General features: G+C 38.3%; 1 protein-coding gene across 3 annotated transcripts in view; it reads right to left on the bottom strand.

Moving 5' to 3' along the window:
• Positions 1–23,221, bottom strand: part of KCNQ1 (potassium voltage-gated channel subfamily Q member 1) — a 386,754-nt gene that overhangs the window by 261,188 nt on the left and 102,345 nt on the right. For all 3 annotated transcript variants that reach the window (XM_044425571.1, XM_044425572.1, XM_044425573.1), the window contains exons 3-10: positions 16,480–16,606; positions 15,245–15,323; positions 14,998–15,094; positions 12,455–12,595; positions 3,497–3,607; positions 2,565–2,660; positions 1,158–1,286; positions 9–153 (exon numbers count right to left, since the gene is read on the bottom strand). In XM_044425571.1, coding sequence (XP_044281506.1) covers positions 9–153; positions 1,158–1,286; positions 2,565–2,660; positions 3,497–3,607; positions 12,455–12,595; positions 14,998–15,094; positions 15,245–15,323; positions 16,480–16,606 — 925 coding nt within the window. The remainder of the gene's footprint in view (positions 1–8; positions 154–1,157; positions 1,287–2,564; positions 2,661–3,496; positions 3,608–12,454; positions 12,596–14,997; positions 15,095–15,244; positions 15,324–16,479; positions 16,607–23,221) is intronic.

The raw sequence follows: 23,221 nt of genomic DNA, 5'->3' as shown, positions 1-23,221 counted from the left end.
ATTCTTACCAGTATTTTCATATGAATCCAACTGAAGGTTGTCAGATTTCTTATCATCCAGTGCATGGTCAAATGTGATTTGTGGAACTGGTAACATTTTATCAGGAGAAGTAGATCCATTATCTTTTTCTGTCTTGTATTTCTTCTTTTTTACCTAGTAAAGTGAAGGGGGGGAAAGCCTCTACTACGTTAACAACAGAATACCCTACAATAATTATTTTAATTCAAGAAAACAAGGTAATTTAAAATAAGAGAAAATAAAATGGAAATTAAAATTACCATTTATCACATGAGAAAGTAACATTGCAATTCTGTCTGCCCTACAATTTCTTTAGCACAATAGAACAGATTCTGGTGTAGCGTAAATGGTCTTGCTACCTGCAATTCAACAAGATAGTTATTTGAGTTTAAGAATGATTTATTGCTATGGCAGCTGTGTATTTTAACAAATTGTTGAATTGCAGCCACTTATTTTAATGACCACTACGTTTAATAGAATCTACGTGAGACTAGGATCTAACAAACCAGTTTCAGTGCTAAATTACACATGACATCCTAGGATTTTTAAAGGCATGGTAAATGAAAAACAAACATTTGCTTTGTTGCTGTCATTGTTTTACAAATCTAGATGATTACTTATGAGCACATAAATGCCTTACATGTAAATTCCACAGTAACTGCATAAGCTCAAGTTTGCATCAGTCCAGGAATCCTCATAGGGAACATGAGAAGTTAATTTAGTCCAGTTCAGGCCATTTGTATATCTAGACCACATTATTCTCTGCTCTGATTGGCAGACATCTCTCCAAAGCCTCGGCAGAAAGACTTTCTGAGATGAGATTTCTGAGACTAACTGGATATGGACAGGATTAAACCTTGGACGTTCTGCACGCAAACATTACACCACACTCCACACAGTTTGCAAGGGCTTGCCAACCACTGATAGGACTGGCCGATCAGTTATACACATGGCTGCATATGTTACCAGTTGATCTTATGGTTGATATTCTCTGCAGAGAATATGGCAAAGTATTATATTCCCCAGAAAGATTACTCTATGTGTAGAGAAATTCTTATCCTATGCAAAAGCATTCAGTTCATTTTAGTCTTAAATTCAAATGGAAAATATCAAAGGAGAATTGAAATGCAACTCATTACCGACACCATCCCAGTTTTCTTTGGCTTGGGACTAGGAGACATCAAGTGATAATTTCTGGAAGGCTTTTTAATGTATATTTTCCATGTGGAAGAGTCTGGATTTTCTGATGCATAGCAGCGCCAGGCAGTCTAAAATATTTAGAAATGCAGAAAAGATTAATGGTAATACTAACCATGTATATAACAACAGAAAACAGTCAATTTGCAAACTGTAACTTATAACACATCCTTATTGGCAAAGATGCATCTATTCTAGAGATGGTTAAAATTTCAAATAGTTCATTTCAGAAAATGGAACCCAGGAAACTCAAATGCAAATTAAAAATGAGTTCAAAATTTAAAGACATTTATCCTAATAATCTACTATATAATCTTCAAAATGATTCATTTTAACGAGGCCCATTCCAAAACAAAGCCCCCTCCAAAAGGAAACAAGTTTCTTATAGGCAAAAAAAGAAAACAAGAAGCTAGATTACAAAAATGTATGGTAATATATAATTGAAATAGATCACAAGTAGTGACAAAGAGTTAACAGAATTCATGACACACCTGATACACACTATAGTAAAACAAGCAATATTTACATTACTATTTACAAACACAAAAACCTTGAGCAATTGCTTGAATCATTCTATTTTAAGAAACATACAGAAGAAAGAATGTTGAATTTCTTTCTTCTGTATGTTTCTTAAAATAGAATGAAGCTACTTCTGCTTTATAAAAAAAGGAATGTCTAGAACTACATTGGCTAAACTCCTAACTATTTGAGAATGCTTTAAAATCCTTACATACCAGGACTGAAATAGGGATGTGTAAGAAAATAATTGAGTTGGACACATATGCACACACACATATCAACTTAATCAATTCAAATCTCTGGAACCTATATGCAAACTGGAACACAGATTCACTGTGAAATCTACAATTCTTGGAATTTGATGGTACAATTTGCAGCAACTCAAAAAATGCACACAAAAATACATAAGAACAAGGACTGTCCACAAAAATATATATTTTATGGTGAAATGGTGAAATATGAGAAAATGCATTAAATTAATGTAAAATTGCTTGGAAAAGTGTGCACAAAACAAAAATACATACAAAACATATATATTAGAAGAATATACACAGACAAATATAGGAATTCTATGCAAACTTCTTTGCATATGAGGAAAAGGGGAAAGTGACAAAGTGCAATTGGCAGATTTGTCGATCCCTAATAAGAGTTTCCTGCAATTGGCTTTTCTACACAAGTTCAATAACCTAGCTTTACTGCAGACACCTACTGAGAATTATCAAGTCCAGACTAGCTTCTGGACCCCATGACAAGTGCAAAGCACAGCAATTTTTAAAAAGATTTTGTATGAAAATATATTCAGGAAATGTAGCATTTAGTCGCCAAGTCACCTGAATGAGAGAAGCAGCTGCTGGAATTTGTCGGTTGAAGTGCTTCTGTCTTTGTTTCTGCTGTACCTTCAGAGCAAACCCAGAACCGAGAATGCCCTAAGGAGTAAAGGAAATAATTTCAAATGGAAAACCATATTGTAGAAAAATGAGTTTCTGACAAATTAGAATAGAATATGGAGCAAAGTTTGAGAGAGTGTTAAATAGAGGTGATAAGAGACGTACTGATAGCTATTGTCAGAATCTGGCTAGTCCAATTTGAGCTTTAATTTTCCCTCTATTTTATATTATATAAGAGCCAGATGTTTTTGCACATTTGCAGGTTTGCAGGTTTACTTAATCACATTGCATAACAGTTTGTGTTAACTGCAATACTGAGTATTGTCATGGCATAAAAGTTCGTATCATTTTTACATGTGCTTCTTTGACATATGCCAACAATTGCTCAGGTAGCAATAATAAACTGCAAATTCCACAACTCAACCTCTGTGAAATATGCAATACAACTGCGTGTGCAACGGACCTGCCAAGCTGTGCCTGGGGATCTTTTCTTGCACTGGAGTACAGAGCTGTGAAAGTAGGAAGTGCTATGAGGGGGAAACACGTGATGATTAATGTCCAAATACCATGGGAAAAGGCTGAAATAAAATCATCAGAGTTATGAATACCAAACTAGGTTCACCCTACCAGAACAGAGCTTCAACAGCCATTAACGCATTGTCGCCTAACATACTAATTTCTACAATTCTCCTTGGCAGCAAGCTGTATGGATTTCAATGGCTTCCTTCAAAGTACCTTTAGAAGTCCAGTATAACCATTAAAATACTGTGTAAAATTAATTTGTGTTTTAATGCAGAAAACAAAACTGAAATGCACATAGCATATATATCTCATTGCAATTTTAGGAACAGTTTGAAATATTCTAAGCAACCTACCGCAGGCAAGGCGAAAAATGAAATCGCAAAGACAGAAAAGCAAGATGCAATGGTTTTTCCTATCCATGTCTGAGGTACCTTGTCTCCATAACCAATGGTTGTAACAGTTACCTAAAATTAATAAATAAACATTATTAGAATGTAGGCATATAGCTTTGTTGATATTTGAATGCACCTGTTGAAATAGTATCTGCGTGACATGAAATATATGATAACAAGGGCAGAATTGATTATTAGTACTCATAATAATTTAAAAAAATTCAACATGGAAGTTCATGCCAACATTCCTTCTGTAGGACCTGCCAGTTACATGGGATAAGCATGAAATTTACAAAGCAGTAACAAATTCACATCAATATCAGTCCTGCTCCACCGACCTTTTAACTTTCTAATTATTCTTTCTAGCTCATTATACAAACTTAGTCTCCTGCAGTAGGATGTGATTCTAGCTGGTTTTAGCAGTATTCACTAGTTCCTAGTTTGTCTTCAATTTAAACATTTTAGTGGATTTAGAAAGCAGAAAAGAAGGTATGTGCGGTAGAATTCTCTTCTGGCTGAAAACTGCTAGTTGAACAATGAGACATAAAAAGCAATTAAGGATAGAGTAATAACTAAAAGGGTATTGGAATGTTTGCTAAAACCTCAATGTTGACATCATGATAGGTCTTTCTGAGCTATTGCTAAAACACATTAACCCTCTAAATCTTGGGGCTGTTCTAATTCTTTGCATTCAGAGAGTTCAGAAAGCTGTATTCCACTGTCACACTTAGAAACTACAGACTTGACTTTCTGGTAAATATTTGGACATCATGATGAGCTATGGGTTACTACAGTGTTGGAGAATGTATGGCCTTCCAGATGTTGGTGGACTACAATTTCCATCAACTCTAACCAACATAACTAGTGTTGAGTGATGATGGCAGTTGCAATCTTACACCAAGAAGGCTACACCCTCATTTAGCAAAATGTGAATAAGTGTAGCCTCCTTTAGGGGTTGCATGCTCCCTGCTCCCCCCTTTTCCTTCCACATGGCATGGAGAAAATGTTTGCTTCCACTTTCATGCACAGTTTGTAGTGTCATCTGGATCAACCATTTGTGGTTAATTTGAACTACAGTTAGCTTAAAACGAATCAACAACAAATCATAGTCTCTGAAGCTTGTTTGCTTTAAACTAGCCCTATTTAACATTAATCACTGTTCCTACTTTCAAATGGTATGGGACGCTGTGGTTAAAAGCAGAAATGAAACTCCTCCTTTCAGCTGCCGCAGGGAGAATGGGAGCATGCAAACCGAGGAGAAGGCTGGGCTCCACTGATATCTTGCTCATTTACAAGGTAGCCACCACTGTCAGTCCCTCTAGGTGTTTAACCCTCATAGTTGAATATTTATTGACTGGATTCATCCTAAAGTGGACAACTTTCCACGGAGTGGTTTATTTTTCTCAAACAAGCCACTCCACCAATCCGTAGCTTAATCTAGGAGTTGTCCATACCCCAACTGCTTGTCGTGTCATCCGAACCCAGGACAGCAATATCATTGTGGGCTGCCAGGATCAGCTATGGGGATGCATGGAAGGAGCAGCAAACCCCCTTACCATTCTTCACAGTCTTGCCTATGCCACCACCACTGCTGCCCCACTGAGGCACAGACAGCACTTTGGTCTGGCCGTCACTTGTCTACCATCCCTTTTTGTTCCTAGAAGTAATATTTTGCTGTTGGCAGTGGTCTTTGCAGCTCTCCCATATGTGTAGCCTTGCCTGGTCAATTTCCTTGTATGTTTCAGCTGACAAAGGGAGCACTGGAGATAAAGAACATACAAGAAAACTGACAACCTGAGTGTGTATTTAAGCTAAATTGTGACAAGGACGGAGAGGTTTGTAAGGGGAGCCTATTTGCACCACAGAGAAGTGATGGAAAGGGGGGAAACAATGGGAAAAGTGGGGGGGGCACCATAAGAATGAGCAATGTTTCTCACTTAGTAGTTATCTCTGTTTTAAGTGTTGAACAGTCAATTCTCAGTGTCGTCTACCTTTTTAACACTTCACTGAGCCTGCAGCTAGTACAGGAAGGGAAGGTATCAACTCCCCGCCTCTTTTATGGCTCCTTTTCTTACTGTGGTTTAACAGAACTGCATCAATAATGTTCCATGGGAGAAGGTGCAGGTACCACTGGTGCCCCATTTTCTCCATCCCATTTCCCTTCCCATTTCATTCACAATCCATGAATATGAATATAAACATTTCATTATTTTAAAATCAAATGGTTTAAAGGTAGCAAAATGGCATGAAACGAATGGACACCAGCATATTTCCACCTGACCCACCCCCATTGCATACCACACTTTTTTAACTTTAGGGAACCACAAAAACCTCAGCAGTAAATGCTCTGAAAAAGTGCTACAAGAGTGGGAGTTAATATCACCCTTTCCTTTTGGAGTAGCCGCATACTCAAGGCAGTGTTGAAAAGGTGACAACACTTAGATCTGTCAGTCCACACTGAAAAGGCAAGGGATAGATACTTCTACCCCACTTCTTTTGGTGCACTTTCTATGTTGGCTTTCTATTCCTCATCAACACAATTTGGGGGCTTCTGAATTGCATCAATGGCTCCTTCTTTTCCTATACTAGTGTTCCTACCCCGATCCTTTGCAGCTGTGAGAAAGTTAGCCATTAGGAAAACTCATATTGTTAAGTTCCTTGTATATTGACTACTCCACTTTGCCTTTGACAGTTTAAACATACAACATACAAGTAAATTGGCCAGGAAAGACTACACATAATGGACAGCTGCAACAGTATGCTTGCAAAAGGTCAAAGCAGCAGCGACACCCAATTGTACAGTTCTGAGACTCAGAAAAAATTTTTAAAAATGGGAACAAAGAGGGTGTTAGTATCTAATTCATACAATCAGAAATATTTAAATAACTGTTGTCCTAACCTAACTTGTATATTTCTACAAACATATGCATATATGGTATAAGAAAGAAACCTATCATTATAGGGTAGTTGTGTATGGAAGAAAATTAATTCAGGAGAAGGAAAAGAGAAGAGGAAATTGAATTACAACATAGTTCATGTTAACATGCTATAAATCTAAAGTATTAATTTAGACTTTCATGACTTGGAAAACTTTACGGTGCATGAGGTTTCAGAGCTATGGGCAGCTTGCCCAAGCCCCACTTTTCTCTTTAGGGAAAACCTTTCCAGTCCAACTCAAAATGAACACTCTATTGCTGGTTTTCCTTATATCAAGATACCTGCTGTTACATGCCTATGATTTAAAGGAATCTTAGTGAATGGGGAAAATATGACATGGACTCATTTACAGGGTATTTTCAAATTTTGTAATGCAGTTAGGACAAAACTGCAACTGGTTTAGGGTGAAAAGCTAAGCATTTGAGGGAGAAACAAGGACTACAATTCCCAGCATGCTCCAACCAGCTATGTTATGCTGACTGGAGTATGCTAGAGTATTGGTCACAAAGGGTTGGACCAATAATTAATTGCCAATACACGTTATTTATCCATGTTCAGAATAAATACAATAAAACACACTAAGGTCACAATCCTATGCATATTTAAACAGAAAAATGTCTTAGAACCACCACCACCCCGCAGCCAGCCTTACTGGGATCTGTAGAGTTTGCCTGTACCCTTAGAAATGCATATTTTGTGAGGAAAACATGTTCCAAAATATATATTTAAATATAAATTTCTATGCAGATTTTTTAAAATACAAGGGTCTATACAAAAAATAGACTCGTGAATATGTACAAAATGATATGGGCCAGGAACAAGCTGATCTGTTCATCCCTATCACTTATTCTTTTACAAAGCAGGTGAAGAGGGAAAAAGAGAATTACCAACAAATGAGACAAAGATTTGCATAAAATGTGCAAATCCATATTTGTATGTATAAATGTACATTTAAACCATGTTATCTATACTATACTATACTTTAACTATTCACCATAGTGGAGATGACTGGGACCAGATGATCTGTGTGGGAATACCAGAATGTAAGGACTTTCCTACTGGATCAGACCTGAGTCTCTATAGTCCAGCATTTTTTCTGTTAGACAGCTGGCAACTGGAGCATGTCCTGAACTAGTTCTTACATTAGAGTTGAAAAAGACTCCACTGAGCTATCTTGCACCATTCTTTATTAATTTCATTAGGACTGAGACAGAAATTCCCAAAATATTGTGCTAACAATTAAGCAAACTTTGAAAGGGAAGAATCAGGCATTTTATTTTCATTTCCCTAACTTGAACAATCATAATGTAGCTAACCTATTAATTTTCTGCTCAGTAAGCTCAACACATATTGTTTTGAAATATATTTTCTTTACAAAGTAAGAGAGTGGTTGAATAGAAGCTATTTATTCCTGAAAACCGGTATAGTACAATTGTATTTGCTGCTTTAACACTAGGATTGTAACGTATGAAAAAAGAATATTAGAACAGCTTTGTTTGATCAGCTGGATAGTTTTACAATGGTATTATCCACAGAATGATGTACTTGCTCCCCCAACAACCAGAGGAGTAAGCATTTGGCAGTGCTGAATCTTTGAGAAAATAATTTGCCAGCAAAGGATGGTATACTTGAAAGTTATATAAAGACAGGTCACAAAGAACAATGACGCAAACAAAAGAAAAGCCAGATTCAAGATAAGAGTGATGTGTTAACAAATACTCATGTTGAATTGCAGTATTAAAGGCTTGTGCATGTGTGCATTCACATATACTATGCTAATATATTTTCACATATACTAGGCTAATATAGCAGAGAAGTTTGTAACACCTTAAACATTAGCAAGTTTACTATGGCATGAACCTTTGTGAACCTGAGCTCAGAAATGTGTTACACAACAATGCCTAGTCCAGAATAACTCTGATTGTCTTTGTGGTGCCAGAAGACTCTGTGTTGTTTTTGCAACTTCTCTGGAATTTGCCTGTAAGTAAATATGTAAAATGCTTGATTAACTGCAAGTGTGGTCAACTGCAAGGACTTCAAAGTGTGTGGATTAAAAGGACTTACATGAAGTTTGTGGATTTTCAAGTGATAAGACTCCATAAGGCAGTTTAAGGAAAATAAAGCTGAAGTACTAATATTCAAATATAAAAGCGTTTAACCAGAATGAATACAGGGCACTCCATGTTATTTCTTTATGCATTTATTTCTATAAAATATTTTTATATTGATTCCCATCTTTTAAAAAATGCAAAGTAATTTTCTATAATTTAGTAAACACAACACTACAACACAAATTATAAGACACTATAAAACAAGTCTTAAAATGAATGGCTGTGGAAACTCAGAGTCAGCAGATAAACATCCAAGATTATTGGTGCCTGATGTACTGCATAGGGCATGTCATCCAGGCCACCTGGTGGCTACTCAAGAGAAGGCCCATTGCCAGAAAGAGAGCTACACGGCATGGAATGGACCCTAAGGCACCTTGAATATTGCAGTGGTCTATGAAAAGACATATGAACTTTCAATTAACCTAGTCCTGAGTTGTTTAGGTTTTATATGTCAATACTAAAATCTAACTCTATAGAAATCTGTAGCCATGATAGCTACACTGTAAAGCTATAGCTATACTGTGACTCGTGTTGTTTACATAGGTAAAGGTTTCCCCTTGACATTAAGTCCAGTCATGCCTGACTCTAGGGGATGGTGCTCATCTCCGTTTCCAAGCCGAGGGAGCCAGCGTTTGTCCACAGACAGTCTCCATGTTCGTGTGGCTGGCATGACTAAACACCGAAGTGCACAGAACGCTGATACCTGCCCACCGAAGTGGTACCTTTTTATCTACTTGCATTTGCATGCTTTCAAACAGCAAGGTTGGCAGGAGCTGGGACGGAGCAATGGGAACTCACTCTGTTGTAACAGGTGACCTTTTGATCAACCAGCCCAGCAGCACAGTGGTTTAAACCATTGCGCCACCTGCAGTCCCCATGTTGTTTACATAAAAAGCTATATAAATCTGATACAGTTTTGCAACTGCCATGCTGTTTCTCAACTAAGTAGAGAAGTATTGGTAAACCATTTCTTTATTAAACTGGATCTGCTCATTTAGCAAGGCTATTTCCCACTGTCCAAATATGCTTGGGCATCAACTGGACACATAGCTGGCCAGGATGCCTGCACCTCCAGAAAACACTTGTCGCCTCTATCACTTTGCTTATACTAATCAGATTTCATTTGAGGCTCACTTAGTGACAACTTAAAGTGGCATTAATTGCCCTGAGCAAAGTGGAAGTTTCAGAACAGACACTACAGGGGAATAAACAAAACCAGAATTAGAGGCAGTGCTCTGAAAGTCAGCAACAAGGCAGGATGCAGAATACATTCCAGACACAGATAGTGGGGGTTTTTTAGGACCAAAAGCAGTGAAGATAGAGCTCCAGTATTAGAACCAATTCTTTTCAACCTATTTGTAAATGATCTGGAATAAGAAGTAAGTAGTGAAGTGCTCAAGTTTGCTGATGACACCAATTTATTTAGAACGGTTGAAATCATATGGGATTGTGAGGATCCCACCAAACTGGGGGGGATGAGCATTAAAATGGCAAATGAAGTTAAATATAAGATTAAAGTAATGCTTGTTGTCAAGCATCACAACATCCCAACTACAAGTATGCTAATAGGATCAGAACTTATAGTGACTGAGCAAGAAAAGGATCTTGGGCATGGAACATGGCCAGCTTGATGAAAACGTTGGCCCAAGGCATAACCACTGTGAAAAAAGTCAAGCTAGATGGTAGGCCGAATTAGGAATGGAAAAGAAAATACACCTGCCAAGTTTTTCCTCCCCTTGGTACAACTGGACTAAGAATATTGTGTCCAATTCTGATTGCCTCACTTAAATAAGGCATTATTGAATTAGAAAAAGTACAGAGAAGGAAAACAAAAATGAGAAGCAGCTGCAACAATTGAGATGGTTCAACCTAGGGGAAAAAAGGCAAGTAAGGGGGGACATGATAGTAGTGTTTACAATTTTGCACAGAATAGAGAAAATAGAGAGGGAGACATTTTTCTCCTTCTCCCATAACACTCAAATCCAGGGTCATCCTATGAAGTTGACCAGGGAAAGGTTTTGGACAGACAAGAGAAAATGTTTCTTCACCCAACTTATAATTAATCTATGGAATTCACTGCCATGGAAAGTAGTGATGGACACCAATCTAGATGACTTTAAAAAGGGGTTGGGCAGATTCATGAGGAAGGAGGCTATCAGTGGCTACTAGCCTTGCTGCCTAAGTGCCACCTCCCTCTCCAGAGGTAGCATTCCTGCATACGCCAGGTACTGAGTAGTTAGGGCAGGCAGAGTCTTGTACCCGTCCTGATTTAGCAATCCTGTGGGCAGCTAGTTTGTCACTGTGTGCAAGGGAGTGCAGGACTACATGGACCTTTGGTCTGGTCCAGCATGGCTTTTCTTCTGTTCTTATGTTTTAGTACTGGTTGGACCTTATCAGCCCTTTTGTATCACTAAAGCCACCTAAACCACTTGTTTGTTTGTGTTTGTTTATTGCAATTATATGCCACCCCATAGCCAGAAGGTTCTCTGGACGGCTCACAGTGCAATCATAAACAATAATACAGGTAAAAATAGAAAATACAAATAAAAATCAATGATAATAATAACTAAAAGCACTTGTTTTTAGTTTCAGCAACAGCAGATTAAGGACAGGTCAGATGACTGTTTCTTTGTTGATACACAGTCATACCCTTACATCTTCAGCCCATGTCTTTCTTCAGCACATGCAGATTTCTGGGTATAAATGTGCTTTGCTCAACTGTAGAAGCCACTCTGCTATCCTATAATTTTAAGGTACAGCTGGAGCCATTGTGGGTTAATCTGACTGAAGTTTAGCATTACAAGAAGTTTAGTGCTTGTACATCTTCCATCCTTTCCAATGTAGCCATGAGATCAGAAGCTTGCATTTTGAAGTGCAAGCAAAGCATAATTAAGATTAAACAGAGTTTGCACAGGTTCAGAAGCCACAAACTGTGTTTAATTTACAATGGAAGCAAATGCCTCTAAATGCTTTGAAGTCAAGCCAGAGAAGGAGGAAGAAACATGCAAACCTGAGGTTCATTCTCTGTACAGTAACCAGTGGTTTAGCGTAACATCCAGCACTTTACTTGTTGTTTGTTGTAAACTGTCCCAAGATGCTAGTATAGAGACAGTGTATAAAAACATTCAATTAATTAATTAAATAGATCCAAATGAAGCCATAGTACAGATTCTGCCCATCCCACCCATCACCCATGTATTAGGGGGGACCCCAAAAAAACAGGAATTATCTTCTGGAGGGCAGACCCCCTGTACTACAGGCTTTCCTCACTAGGCGAGTGTTCTAGGAACTCATCTGCATCAGGGTACCCAGCTGGCTTTGTTGTGAGAGGCTGCATATGGCTTCAGTGCGGGGTTTTGTATTTGTTTTGAGGCACTTTCAACGTGTTTCCCTATTTTGTGATGGCTGATTTACACAAACAACGTGCGGCAGTGACATTTTGTTCAGCTGAGTGTTCAGCAATTTTTGTAAAAAACTGCATGACCCTTGTGCCCCACCCCCCTATTTACCCAATCTCGCCCCGTGCAGCATTTTTTCTTTCCCCAGATGAAGAAACGTTTTGCCAGTGCGCAAGCGGTGAAACAAAACAAAAAAAAAAGGCAGAAGCACTGAAAGGCATCAAAATTGATGAGTGCAAAGTCTGCTTTGAGCAATGGAAAAACCGTTTTGATAGGTGTATTGCATCAAACAGAAAGAACTTGAAGGTAACTGAAGTTTGAACATTTAAAAATAAATACACAATTTTTTATAAATAAATTCCAGAGTTTTTTGGGTCCCCCCTCATGTATGGTGAGGCATTCTATGTACTTGAAAAGTACTACATTAAGACAAAATTCCAGCTGTTTCATATTCATCAATGGGTTATACTTACCACTCCCCACCAAAGGGCATCTGCGTAGCTGCTAAATTCATGGTCACCTGAATCATTGACGGCATCTTTTTCAGCCAAGTACACAAAATAAGAAGAAAAAATCAGGCCTAAAAACCCAATGTACAGGGTAGTTATCAGCTCCTGAGAGAAAAACAAGAACAAATGAATTGATTATTTGTGACATATATAACACTGCTGCTAGAAGCTATTTTATCAAACTTATCAGTGATGGTCATGCTTAGTCACTACACTGGGCTCAGTATTCAGCCCAACGAGATGGGTCAGTGAGCTAGGTGGCATCCAGAGAGAATGAATACCACAGACTTTGATTTTGCATGTCCACTTTCTTGGCCCAAATTCTTCAAAAGAGTTAACTTTTCCAGTTTGTTGCAAATCAAAGCTAATGAGCTGGGAGAATCTTCCTGAACTTGGGCACTGTGCAGGTACAGCACCCATACGTGTGATTCACAGAAACCAGAAAGAAGAATGTAACATGGCAATAATGATATACCAAACATGTCTTCAAAACAAAGGACTGAAGTGTGATTCATTGTCCATGCAATCCCATGCCTAGTCACTGAATTCAATCAGTCTTACTCCTAAGTAAGAATGTACAGGATTGTGGTCTGAATTTTAAAATTAATGTTACAGACTGATACTTAAACCTACAAGAAACACAGGTGTGAGGTTCAGGATTAACTGTGGTGGACATGAAAGAAATTGTACCAGAGGCCAACCAACATATTTTTGTATGTTTATTTTGTTTTCGAAACACAGATTTCAAAATTACTGTGGCTCTCATTTAAGACAATCATATGACTACAAGTAAAGTAAAACTTAATTAAGGGAACAATCTAACTGGGATTCCCACAGACCTACATTCTCTGAGCTTTATGGGCATCCTATGGAGGGCAGAAGGAACATGGAGGTCAAGGTGACCCTGATGGCTCCCCCACCTTGCCGTTCAGATGAACTTCTCATTTCAGCTGACCAGCCCGGGGGGGGGGGGGGCGCAGCGGAAGGAGGCTGAGGTGCCACAGGGATACATCACAATATGGTGGCACTGGCTTCTTCCTCCCACCATCCCCAAACCCTGTCTCGGAGGTTGCTCTTGCACGTGGCTCTTTCTGTAACAGTGGTGGGAGCAGGGGGCACTCCAAGAGCAGATTTCCATCTCTGAGGTCATAGCTGGAATTCCAAAATACCCTACGGCTGCCTAGAGACATCACTAGCTGCCCATCACTGTGTCAGGTGGTTTTCATATTCCAGGTCCTTCTAAAGCTGGTAACTATACTTTGAGATCAGGCAAAACAGAAAGCTATGATTAATTAAAGGCTTCCTGTTTAATTGTGAATCAAAACTAAGGCAAAAGGATAAAGGCTGCAAACATCTACAAAAAGCTTGTGCAATTGATTTAACAAACCTTGATATAATAATATGAACAGAAACCTTCCCTAGAATTAGTTTCAAGTAGCTACTGGGCACACAGTATAATATTTAATGTAATTAAGAATTAGAACTTGAAAAGTAATTAGACTGCTTTCATATACATTCACACTGCCTTGTCTCTATCACCAACTGAACATTAAAAAACAAATAGCTCAACCTTAAGGCAAAAATATACTTGAATATAAACCAGTTTGTTTCCATTTAAGTCTAAGAACTATTATGTAAATGAATGGCTTGCTGAATAGATTGCTGCAGTTTGATTGAGGTTTTGATTATCAGACCCTTTTTATTGTTTCCATTCTATGTTTTGTTATTTTTAAATTCTGTAAGCTGCCTTGAGGTCTTAGTGATAAAGCATGGTAAAAAATGTTATAAACAGAAGTATGTAATTTATTTTATTTGAAACATACACCTATAATCCGATAGTGATGCATTCATGTGCTTAGCAAAAATGTGTAAAGTGAATACAACCTTGCTGACACACTATATATTGATTTGAACACTTTCCTCAAGCTTATGCATCTATCTGTGTTGTGACCTTTGACAAAGCCACACCACAAATGTGGTTCCATCAAGCTGCACCCCTTGTACTGGCACAAACATTGGTTGGAGCTGTTACAGTTAACACAGCGTCTTATCTGGCAAGGAAGGCAGTCATCCAGTTCTGTCCTCTGTTAAGAGTAACCAGACATGTTCGCTATAGACTGGTATTAGCCTTTATGCTTCCAATGAAATGCAAAAGTCCATTATATGCCAAATAAAGGGGCAGGGGAGGGCTTTCTCCTCCCTGTACCCAGCCATGCTTCAGCAGGGACATCTGAGCAACGTTACTATTCTGGAGCTCTAGCAGAGGGGAAAGGGATTTCATTTAGCCCTGGCATTTCCCGAGCAGTGTGATGATCTACAGAAGGGTGAGCAATGGTCATACTCCAGAGGTTCAGGCCTACAGCTCTCACTGTTCCTCGCCACTAGCTATGCTGGCCAGGATTGGTGGGAGCTGCAGGAGGGTTCCACCACTTTGTCCACTCCAGTCCACGGTATCCAGCTGCCCAATGTGCTTATTGCCCTCACTTCCTTTCTACGGTTTTACATACCTGTCTGTGTATGAAAACTACTGATCCCAACAGTCTCCATGTGCCACCCTGTCGGTCTACGTGAAGCATGCGCAGAATCTGCAGAAACCGGATGCCTCTGGAATAATATTTATTAAAAACAAAAGACAAGAGAAAGTGAGAACAAAGTCCAAAAGTGCAAGAATGATTATGAGAAAAAAGAAGGAAAGACATGTTTTTGTACAAGTGGTAGAAAGAAAAAGTTTTAAATTATCATTAACATTTTTACCTGATAGCTGAGGTTGCAAAAACTTGACCTTTAGAGCCCACACAAAGTACTATCATTGACGCAACAACTACAATTAGATCTGGAAGAGTAAAAGTAACATACTTTAGATTATGTAATTTATGCAACTTATAATATTCAGACAGTTTAGACAATTAGTTTTATCCTGAAACCAAACTGCAATTAAGTGTGCAGGGTTTTGTATGTGAGTGAGTGAGTGAATGTATATGCCACTGACTGCCAAACCTTAATATCTGAAAGATAAGAATCTCCATTTTTTTAAATGATGGAATTTGAGCAAATATTATTCAAACAAAGAGATTAATCTACTTCCATGTCTACAGACAGAACAAACATTATATGTTAATGCATGTAATAAAAGTTGAACAGAAAGTTCAAATAAGCGTCTGAATTCTAGGAGTGAGCAATTTGTGCTAAAGAAGTGAGGCGAAGTGCCTCCCTACTGCCACTTCTCCCTTGCAATCAGTCACCTATTTTAGCCACAGAGGTTTCACAAGTAATGTTTACATTTCTTAGCATGGGGTAGTTGCGAGTAGCTGCTGATGCTACACTCATTGTATTTCGAAAATGTGCTAGTTTATGGCCAGGCGATATGATACAGGCAGCAGCCCGTCCTCTGGCAAAATTCATCCAAGGTTACAGTGCAAAACATTTCCACCGGTAACTATATCGTGAATAAAATGGGAAACCTTTTACAGCACTGACACACCCAGCTCTTCCCTGACTTAACGCTTTCATGAACGAATTCCTACTTTTTATACCCCTTATAAAACAATATCCCAATTATACAGAATCGATGTGATCTTTCTGCAATGTATTGCATCACATAAAAGTTTAAGTTTAAACATCACAGGCAATACCCAGTTTGTTTAACAGTGGAAATGGGGCAGGGGTGGGGCACTTATCCCTTCCATTCTCAATTAACAACACAGGCTTTACCCAACAATAAACCACAGGCAACTGCTGGATTAACTCTGGGTTGTTTAACCCTAAACAATTCACACTTCTGGATGTGAACACCAGAAGATGTTAATCAAAAATGAAAGTAGTGAACAGCATGCTCTCATACTTGCCCTGGTACATTTTGCCAGTTCCTGAGTTAAACAACCATTATGTGCAAACTCAGTCAATTAGATTATGCAAAAAAGTAAAAGCTTATATTTTTCAGGATAACTTATATTATTCTATCAAAACTTTTAAATACTATGTGTACTCACCAATGATAGAAATGGGTTTCCTAGCAAAACGAAGTCTTCCCCATAAACCAACATATTTACTGCGGCATCCTGATGACCACAATCGAACCACATACTCTGTTCCAAAGAACACCACTAATACAATTTCCTAAAGAAAACAGAGAGGCAAAATAATTTGACACACTTTTAATGCTTTTCATATGATACAGCAGGGGAAATGAAATGGAAGATCTAAAACTCAGAAAAGATTCTATAAAGACCTAAAGGTATAGACAATCAGGAGGACATTTACAAGTTTTAAAATGATTACACTTAATTTGGATCATCCACACATGATAAAAACAAACAAATTTGCAAGTTAGAATTGGATGTTACTAATATCTTCCCAAATTCTCACCTAATTCAAAGGTTCTTAATGAACAGAAATATCATTAGAATTGCTGCCTCATTTTCTAACAGCATTACTACAGAAACTATCTCAGAAAGGTGTATGTTTCACATCTACAATGTATAGAAAACACAACACAATATTGCTTTATGCATTGGATTTTCATTTCACAGAACATGTTGTAAATTTGACTTAGTACAACTACTGCCAAAAAGAATATACCATACCTTAACAGAGTTTTGCACAAAATGGAATCTCTTTTTCCTTTCATTAAATTGATTCTGCAAATATTTATCTGAACATTTTATCAAAACTTTCTGTAATTCTAATACTACAACCCTCTATAAGCATACCTGGGAGTAAGCCAATGAGTCTTACTTCTCAGTAAGCATGTACAGAATTAGCTGCCAGTGAAACAACTGAATACATGAAAATAGTAAGACTATTTTATTTTGTTAGTTTTTAGGTTACTAGCTTTTACAAATCCTTGACTATTCTAGACTCCCATTTTGCTCCTTTTCATCACCATGTGATAAAACAACTAGTTTGCACAGCATCCTGGATGAAGATAGTAAGCAGGCAGAAAAAACAACTGGGTCATTTTTAAAAAAAGGCAAGTGGCTTAAAAAAAAAACCTCATGCCATGTATGTGCTTCAAACACCATCTTTTAATATGCCAAAATACAAGAAAATAGTGATTAACTAAAATCAAATTCTGAGAAAGGGAAAAGAGAAGGCTACACTAAAAAATGCCACACATGCAAATTAGAATTAAATTTTGTAAGAAGAATAGGAAAATAGAAAGAAAGAAAAGGCTAAGTTATGGGTGCTTTCAGATTTGCAATGTGTGGGTTGGAGGGGGAGAAAAGTAGCCTGAGTAAAATTTGCATCAGAAGTTGTGTGTTTTAAAGACCCTCCATGGTTCATTGGATAACAGGAACACTGACAAATATGCAAATGTGGGCTGCCCTAAAGACAATGAAACAGACATGTAGTCAATGGTTACTGTCATCCAGTTCTTTGCATGACATACAGACAAGCTTAGAGAACACTGATTGTTCTATAGACTCCTGCAACTGGGGAGAACGACCAGTCGGCTTACACCAAGACACATTTTTCACTCCTGACGTTTCGATAAAGGCTTATTGACCTAAATGAGACCCACGTTATTCAGGAAACATCAGAGGTGAAAGTGCACAAGCTGTTCTTCATGGTCATACACAAAAATGCCAGGTATCCATTAGCAACTGGCAAATTCTCCCTCCCCTGCCCGTGGCTGGGTGACGGACGAAAGTGTTTTTTAATATCTTGCCTTGTATAAGCCCAATAAGTAATCTAGTGGGGGAGGAGGAGATGGATTGATTTTTGTCACTGCATTTAGACACAGCTGCCAGAGAAGTTGCAGACAGGCAAAAGGCTACGCTATTTACATTTAAAATAAGTTGAGACACTCATTAGAAAGGCAAACAAACAAGTCCTCATGAACTACTTCAATATACCCCATATACCATTCGTCAGTAAGCTGAAGTTTCAGCCGTTTAGATGTGAATGTACTTTACCACAGCAGCTAGCATATGTCTCAGAATTCATTTCAACTTTTCCAATTGTGAATAAGGATGAACAGTTCCAAATTTAATGGAATAACTTCATTAGGCACTAAAAACACATCGAACAATAGCGAACAATTTTCTGGAAGTCTACAAACTGCATGTGAATCTTCCGGATTATTTGGAGAAATCCAATCTGAGTTCTGGAGTTAGGTAAAAGCTGGAATGCTAAGCACACTTCTGTAGTGAATCTGTCTCATTGAACACAATTAGACTTCCTTCCAAGCACACATGCGCAGAATTGCAATGCACAGTGCACTGCATAAGCTTGTTCAAACTAGGTTAAAGCAATATATCAAGAGCAAGATACAAGCAGAATCTAATAGAAATATGAAAGGAAAATAGAAGAGTTAACTTAGACAACAGATAGAATCCAAAGAAAGAAAGGATACTAGTAATAAATTATGTTAGCAAAGAGAAAATTTGCTAACATACTTACAGATGTCAACTATGTTAAGTATGATATACAATGAGAACCAATGGAGCAGTCATATGATGGGGTAACCAAAAAAAGGCACAACCAGCCAAAGCTCTGCAACGCAGCTGCAACAGTGCAAGTGACTCAGCTGTATTGCAAACAGGCATTCTTGCATCCCAATGAATGGCTGCACGGTTTCAGTGCTATACCAGGTCCAGTAACTACTGTGGGCAAGAGTAAACTGGTATTATTGAGAGTCAAAATAGGCATTTGTCTGAAAATATAACCAAACATTCAAAAGCAGCTGCATAATTTTTACTCTAGAATATGTGCAGGGCTCCCAGTGTGGATCAGGACCATGAGATTGGAGTCAGAGAAGTTTATTAGTCACCCTTCCCACCCTGATCCAGGTCAGGTCACCAGTGCTTTCAATTTACCAGCACATTTGCTTGGTTGGCTGTAGATACACCTTTAAAGTAACATCTGTTTTGGCCTTAGCCCTTTTTACAAAGGAAATACATCATTACAGTTCCTTTACCACAATGATAGGACCATACCTGATGGCAGACTTTAACTTGCGGAATCTGCTTAATATTTTATTACTCCATGATCTGCCAGCAAGTATGTGCATAAGGCATACATGTAGAAATAAAGAACAAATGTGACCCAGTGCATTCTGTTCCGGGAATTTGCTTTCAGTATCTAAACTGAGCTTACAATCCTTTAATGCAAAAGTCCACTTCCGGTTCACTGCCTCACATCCTGGCTTTCTTGGTCTCAAAAGCCTAATTCAGGAACAAAATGATTCATTTTGTTGTTGCATTCAAACATTTTTGATCTACTGCAAATCATCCAAACATCTTCCAGTAGCTTCTGATCTAACTTCTGCTTGCCACCTTCATAAATTATGGAAGTGTGAGGGGATGCTACTACTACAGCTGCATGGCTAACTGCAGCATATTTGATTATATAAATATTTCTGACTGAAATGAAATACTGACCCTTCCAGAGAAGAAGCAGTGTTAGTCTGTCGTGGCAGGTGTCTTGTAGCTCCTTAAAAATTAATCCACTTATGATGGCAGAAGTTTTCACAGAGTATAATTGACTGCAACTTCATTCTGCAACTTAGAATAATACTTCATGCACCCAAAGGAGTCTATGAATACTTATGCTATACTTTATGCATTTAAGTGCCACAAAATTCTTGAGTTGTGAGAACAGACTGTTACACCTATTCTTCTGAAGCTAGAATTAAAATTATAGGGGCCCGAATACATACTACAGACATCACGGCTGAAACATGTCGCATCAGCTGTCATAGGTGGCATGGTCCAGGAACAGAACCCCTTAGACTGAAATCTCCTGGGATACTGACTTTGCGCAAGTGCTAGAACCAGTCTTTCTCATCTGGGACACCACTGAGAATTGCCACTTTCCCCTGACTAAGGTATGTACTCTTCTAGTGAACTGGAAGATCTCCAGGAGCTGCCCCCAGCTGGCTCTTCACTCCCCAGGAAAAGGAATATGCCTACAGATGCTGGCTGTGGAACTGTTTCTCTTCGAGCTGCCTGACCCACACTGCCTCCTCACCTCTGTGATGATGGAATCACAAATGCAGCACAAATTTCAGGCTCATAAAATGCCTGGTGCTGGTGTGGAAATTACGTATCTCCTCCCATCTCTTTGTTCATAGTGTGTGTCAAGTTTTGGATGCAGTAGCCAAAAGCCCATTTCTATAATTAAACCCTTTACATCAGAAGTTCTGGAATTGTATCACACTTTAATTAAACTCTTCGCATGCCTTTAGATAGACAGCTGCAAAGAGGAAACCTTTGTCTAATCACAATGCTCCTGGGAGGAAACACACTGATAATCACAAGATCTGGAACATGTACCCCCCAGAGAATGAGAGAGAGTGTGTGTATTTATTTCTGCCGCACTTCAAAGTGCAAAAAAGACATTCCCAATATCAAAGCAGCTTGACCTTCTTTCAATGTGGGACAGTTGCAACTTCCTTAAGCAAATTTAATTTTGCACTGGAATTTTGCAGCTGACAGCCACTGCTTAGAAGGTACTTCCATATTTTTACTTACTGATCTTTGGACAAACTACTGGCTGCATGGCATGGTTTCTCTGAAGAAGAAAAAAAATAGCATAGTAGAGGTAAGACTATAATGTAATATAATGTAATGTAATTTAAATTAGTCATCAGCTGAAGCCAAAACAAAGGCATAGTGAAAAGGAGCTAAGGCTTAGGAGAAAAAAATCCTTTAGAAATTGACCATTTTTGCAGTCCTGTTCCAGCAAAGAAGCAGTAAGTGGTTGCAGAAAACTTCAACATGATATTTACAGTAAACCAAGTTTAGAAAGCAGCAAAATAAATAAGTGTGATAAAAGCCACAATGCTATCATAGCTCACAGGAAAAAAAAAATGTTTTCATACAAAAGGTGTAAGGTTAGCTTTTACTCCAAGCACAGTGTAGGCTTAGTTTTAGTTCATTAAGTGAAATTCATAAGCTGATGTTTAAGTAGCTTTTGAGACAATTTAAGAGCTCAGCTTTTAATTCTACTTTAATTAATAGCCAGTTTTAAAAACCATAATGTAAACCCAGAAAGCACACATGGAACCAGGATCATAGTGAGTCAGTCCTTTGAATTCCCAGAATTGTACCACTGTGGGGGAGAAGAACAACAACGAAAATTGGGGACCTGCTACACATGCCTTCTGGGGGTCATATGGGGCCCACAATGTGTGACCAAGAAAGATGCTTGCACTTCAATTTTCACAGCAAATGCACAACCTGACAAGCACCTTGAGTTTAATAACATCAGACAAAGCAGTTCAGGAGGATCAAACTGCAACATCATTTTATCTTCAACAATAATCTTAACCCAAATCCCAAATAAAAGGGTAGGTGTTTTTCTTCTGACTTGAGAAAGCAATAGGCTAGTAACTTTTCCTTTACTTTGACGAAAAGTTTTTCAGCTAATATAGGCTCATAGTGCACCTGTGTCTGACAAAGTTCACATGCAGTCATTACTGGCAAAGACTACACAGTAATATTTTTAACCTGAACAAGGCAAGCTGACATTCGGTTGGAATTTGCTCACAAACTATACTAAGTCCTCTACTTTGCTACTAGAGCCAGTTTAGTTTACTGCATTAAAAAAAATCAGCACGCTGCAGGAAGCATTAAAATCCTAACACCCCTCAAAAGTTTGAAATCTTGCAAATTTAAAGCAGCCTCTGTGGAAGTTTGCAGATGATTGGGCTGATAGCATTGAAAAGGCTAAAGACTTAGTTCTGAGCTAGCAAAGCACTAACCATTTGATTAGATTCAAGCTCTTGAACTGAACATAAGCACAAGGTGATAACATTTCCTTCCAGTGTCAGCTTGTCATAACTCATACAGTGCTACTTGAAAAGACAACTAGAACTTGAGGAAAGGGGCTTTTTGGAGGGCATGGGGCTCCTACTACAAGGAGAGAACTGAAATATCCTTGTCCTCACACAGTAGTTTGAATTCCACTCAGTATAAACACAGTAGAACAGCGTTGTTGCAGACCAATGTATATTTTTCAGTTTCTACAGATTTATGTAGGATTCTTTATAATGTTACTACCATTTATACAGAAATGCATTTTATTCGTGCTGTGTTGAGAATTTCTTTGACCATTCTCATTCAGTTTGACAGAGATTTTTTTCCCAAAACATTGAAAAGTGAAGATAATTTCAGAAAAAGTAGCATGTGAGGTTCTTTTGCGTACCTTAGTTCTGAAGCATGAATGCTCATATTTCTTTGTACAATCATTTCTTTGTTGGTCTGGAGCCTCCTCAGCTTCCCACACTAAGCTAAAGCCCAGGGGAAGATTTCATGAGATAACTCCTATAGCATGGGTCTTTTTCAGATCAGGAAGTGCAGGCAGCTATGGGGTTGCGAATTGATGGAGGTACGTGTAATCAAAATTAAACACACTCACGCACACAGAGGACCCTCAGGCACCACACAAAGGCAAAGCAAGCTCAAAAATACCACTGAACAAGTCTAATGTTCTGAGGATGAGGCATCAAAATAGAAACCTCTTTCATGGGAGAAGAAAAGTTTTGGGAAATTGAGGTCAGCACTACCTCCACTTCTGTACACAACACTGACTCTCTTCAAACTACTACACAGCCTTTCAGGAAGGAGTGGTTTGTAAGAATTTGAATTAGAGATCGGATATATCTATAATGACTCCTCAGAAATGTAACAAAAGATCCTGAGGAAGAAGCTGAACTCCAAAGAATGATAACTGGAGTTCAATGAAAATTTCACAGGAGATTTTTCTCAGAAATGTTCTGCAATAATT

The sequence above is a fragment of the Varanus komodoensis genome, unplaced genomic scaffold (genome assembly GCF_004798865.1).
Source record: "Varanus komodoensis strain SLA01 unplaced genomic scaffold, ASM479886v1 scaffold16, whole genome shotgun sequence".
Taxonomy (NCBI): domain Eukaryota; kingdom Metazoa; phylum Chordata; class Lepidosauria; order Squamata; family Varanidae; genus Varanus; species Varanus komodoensis.
This window is presented reverse-complemented; position numbering and strand designations above follow the sequence as displayed.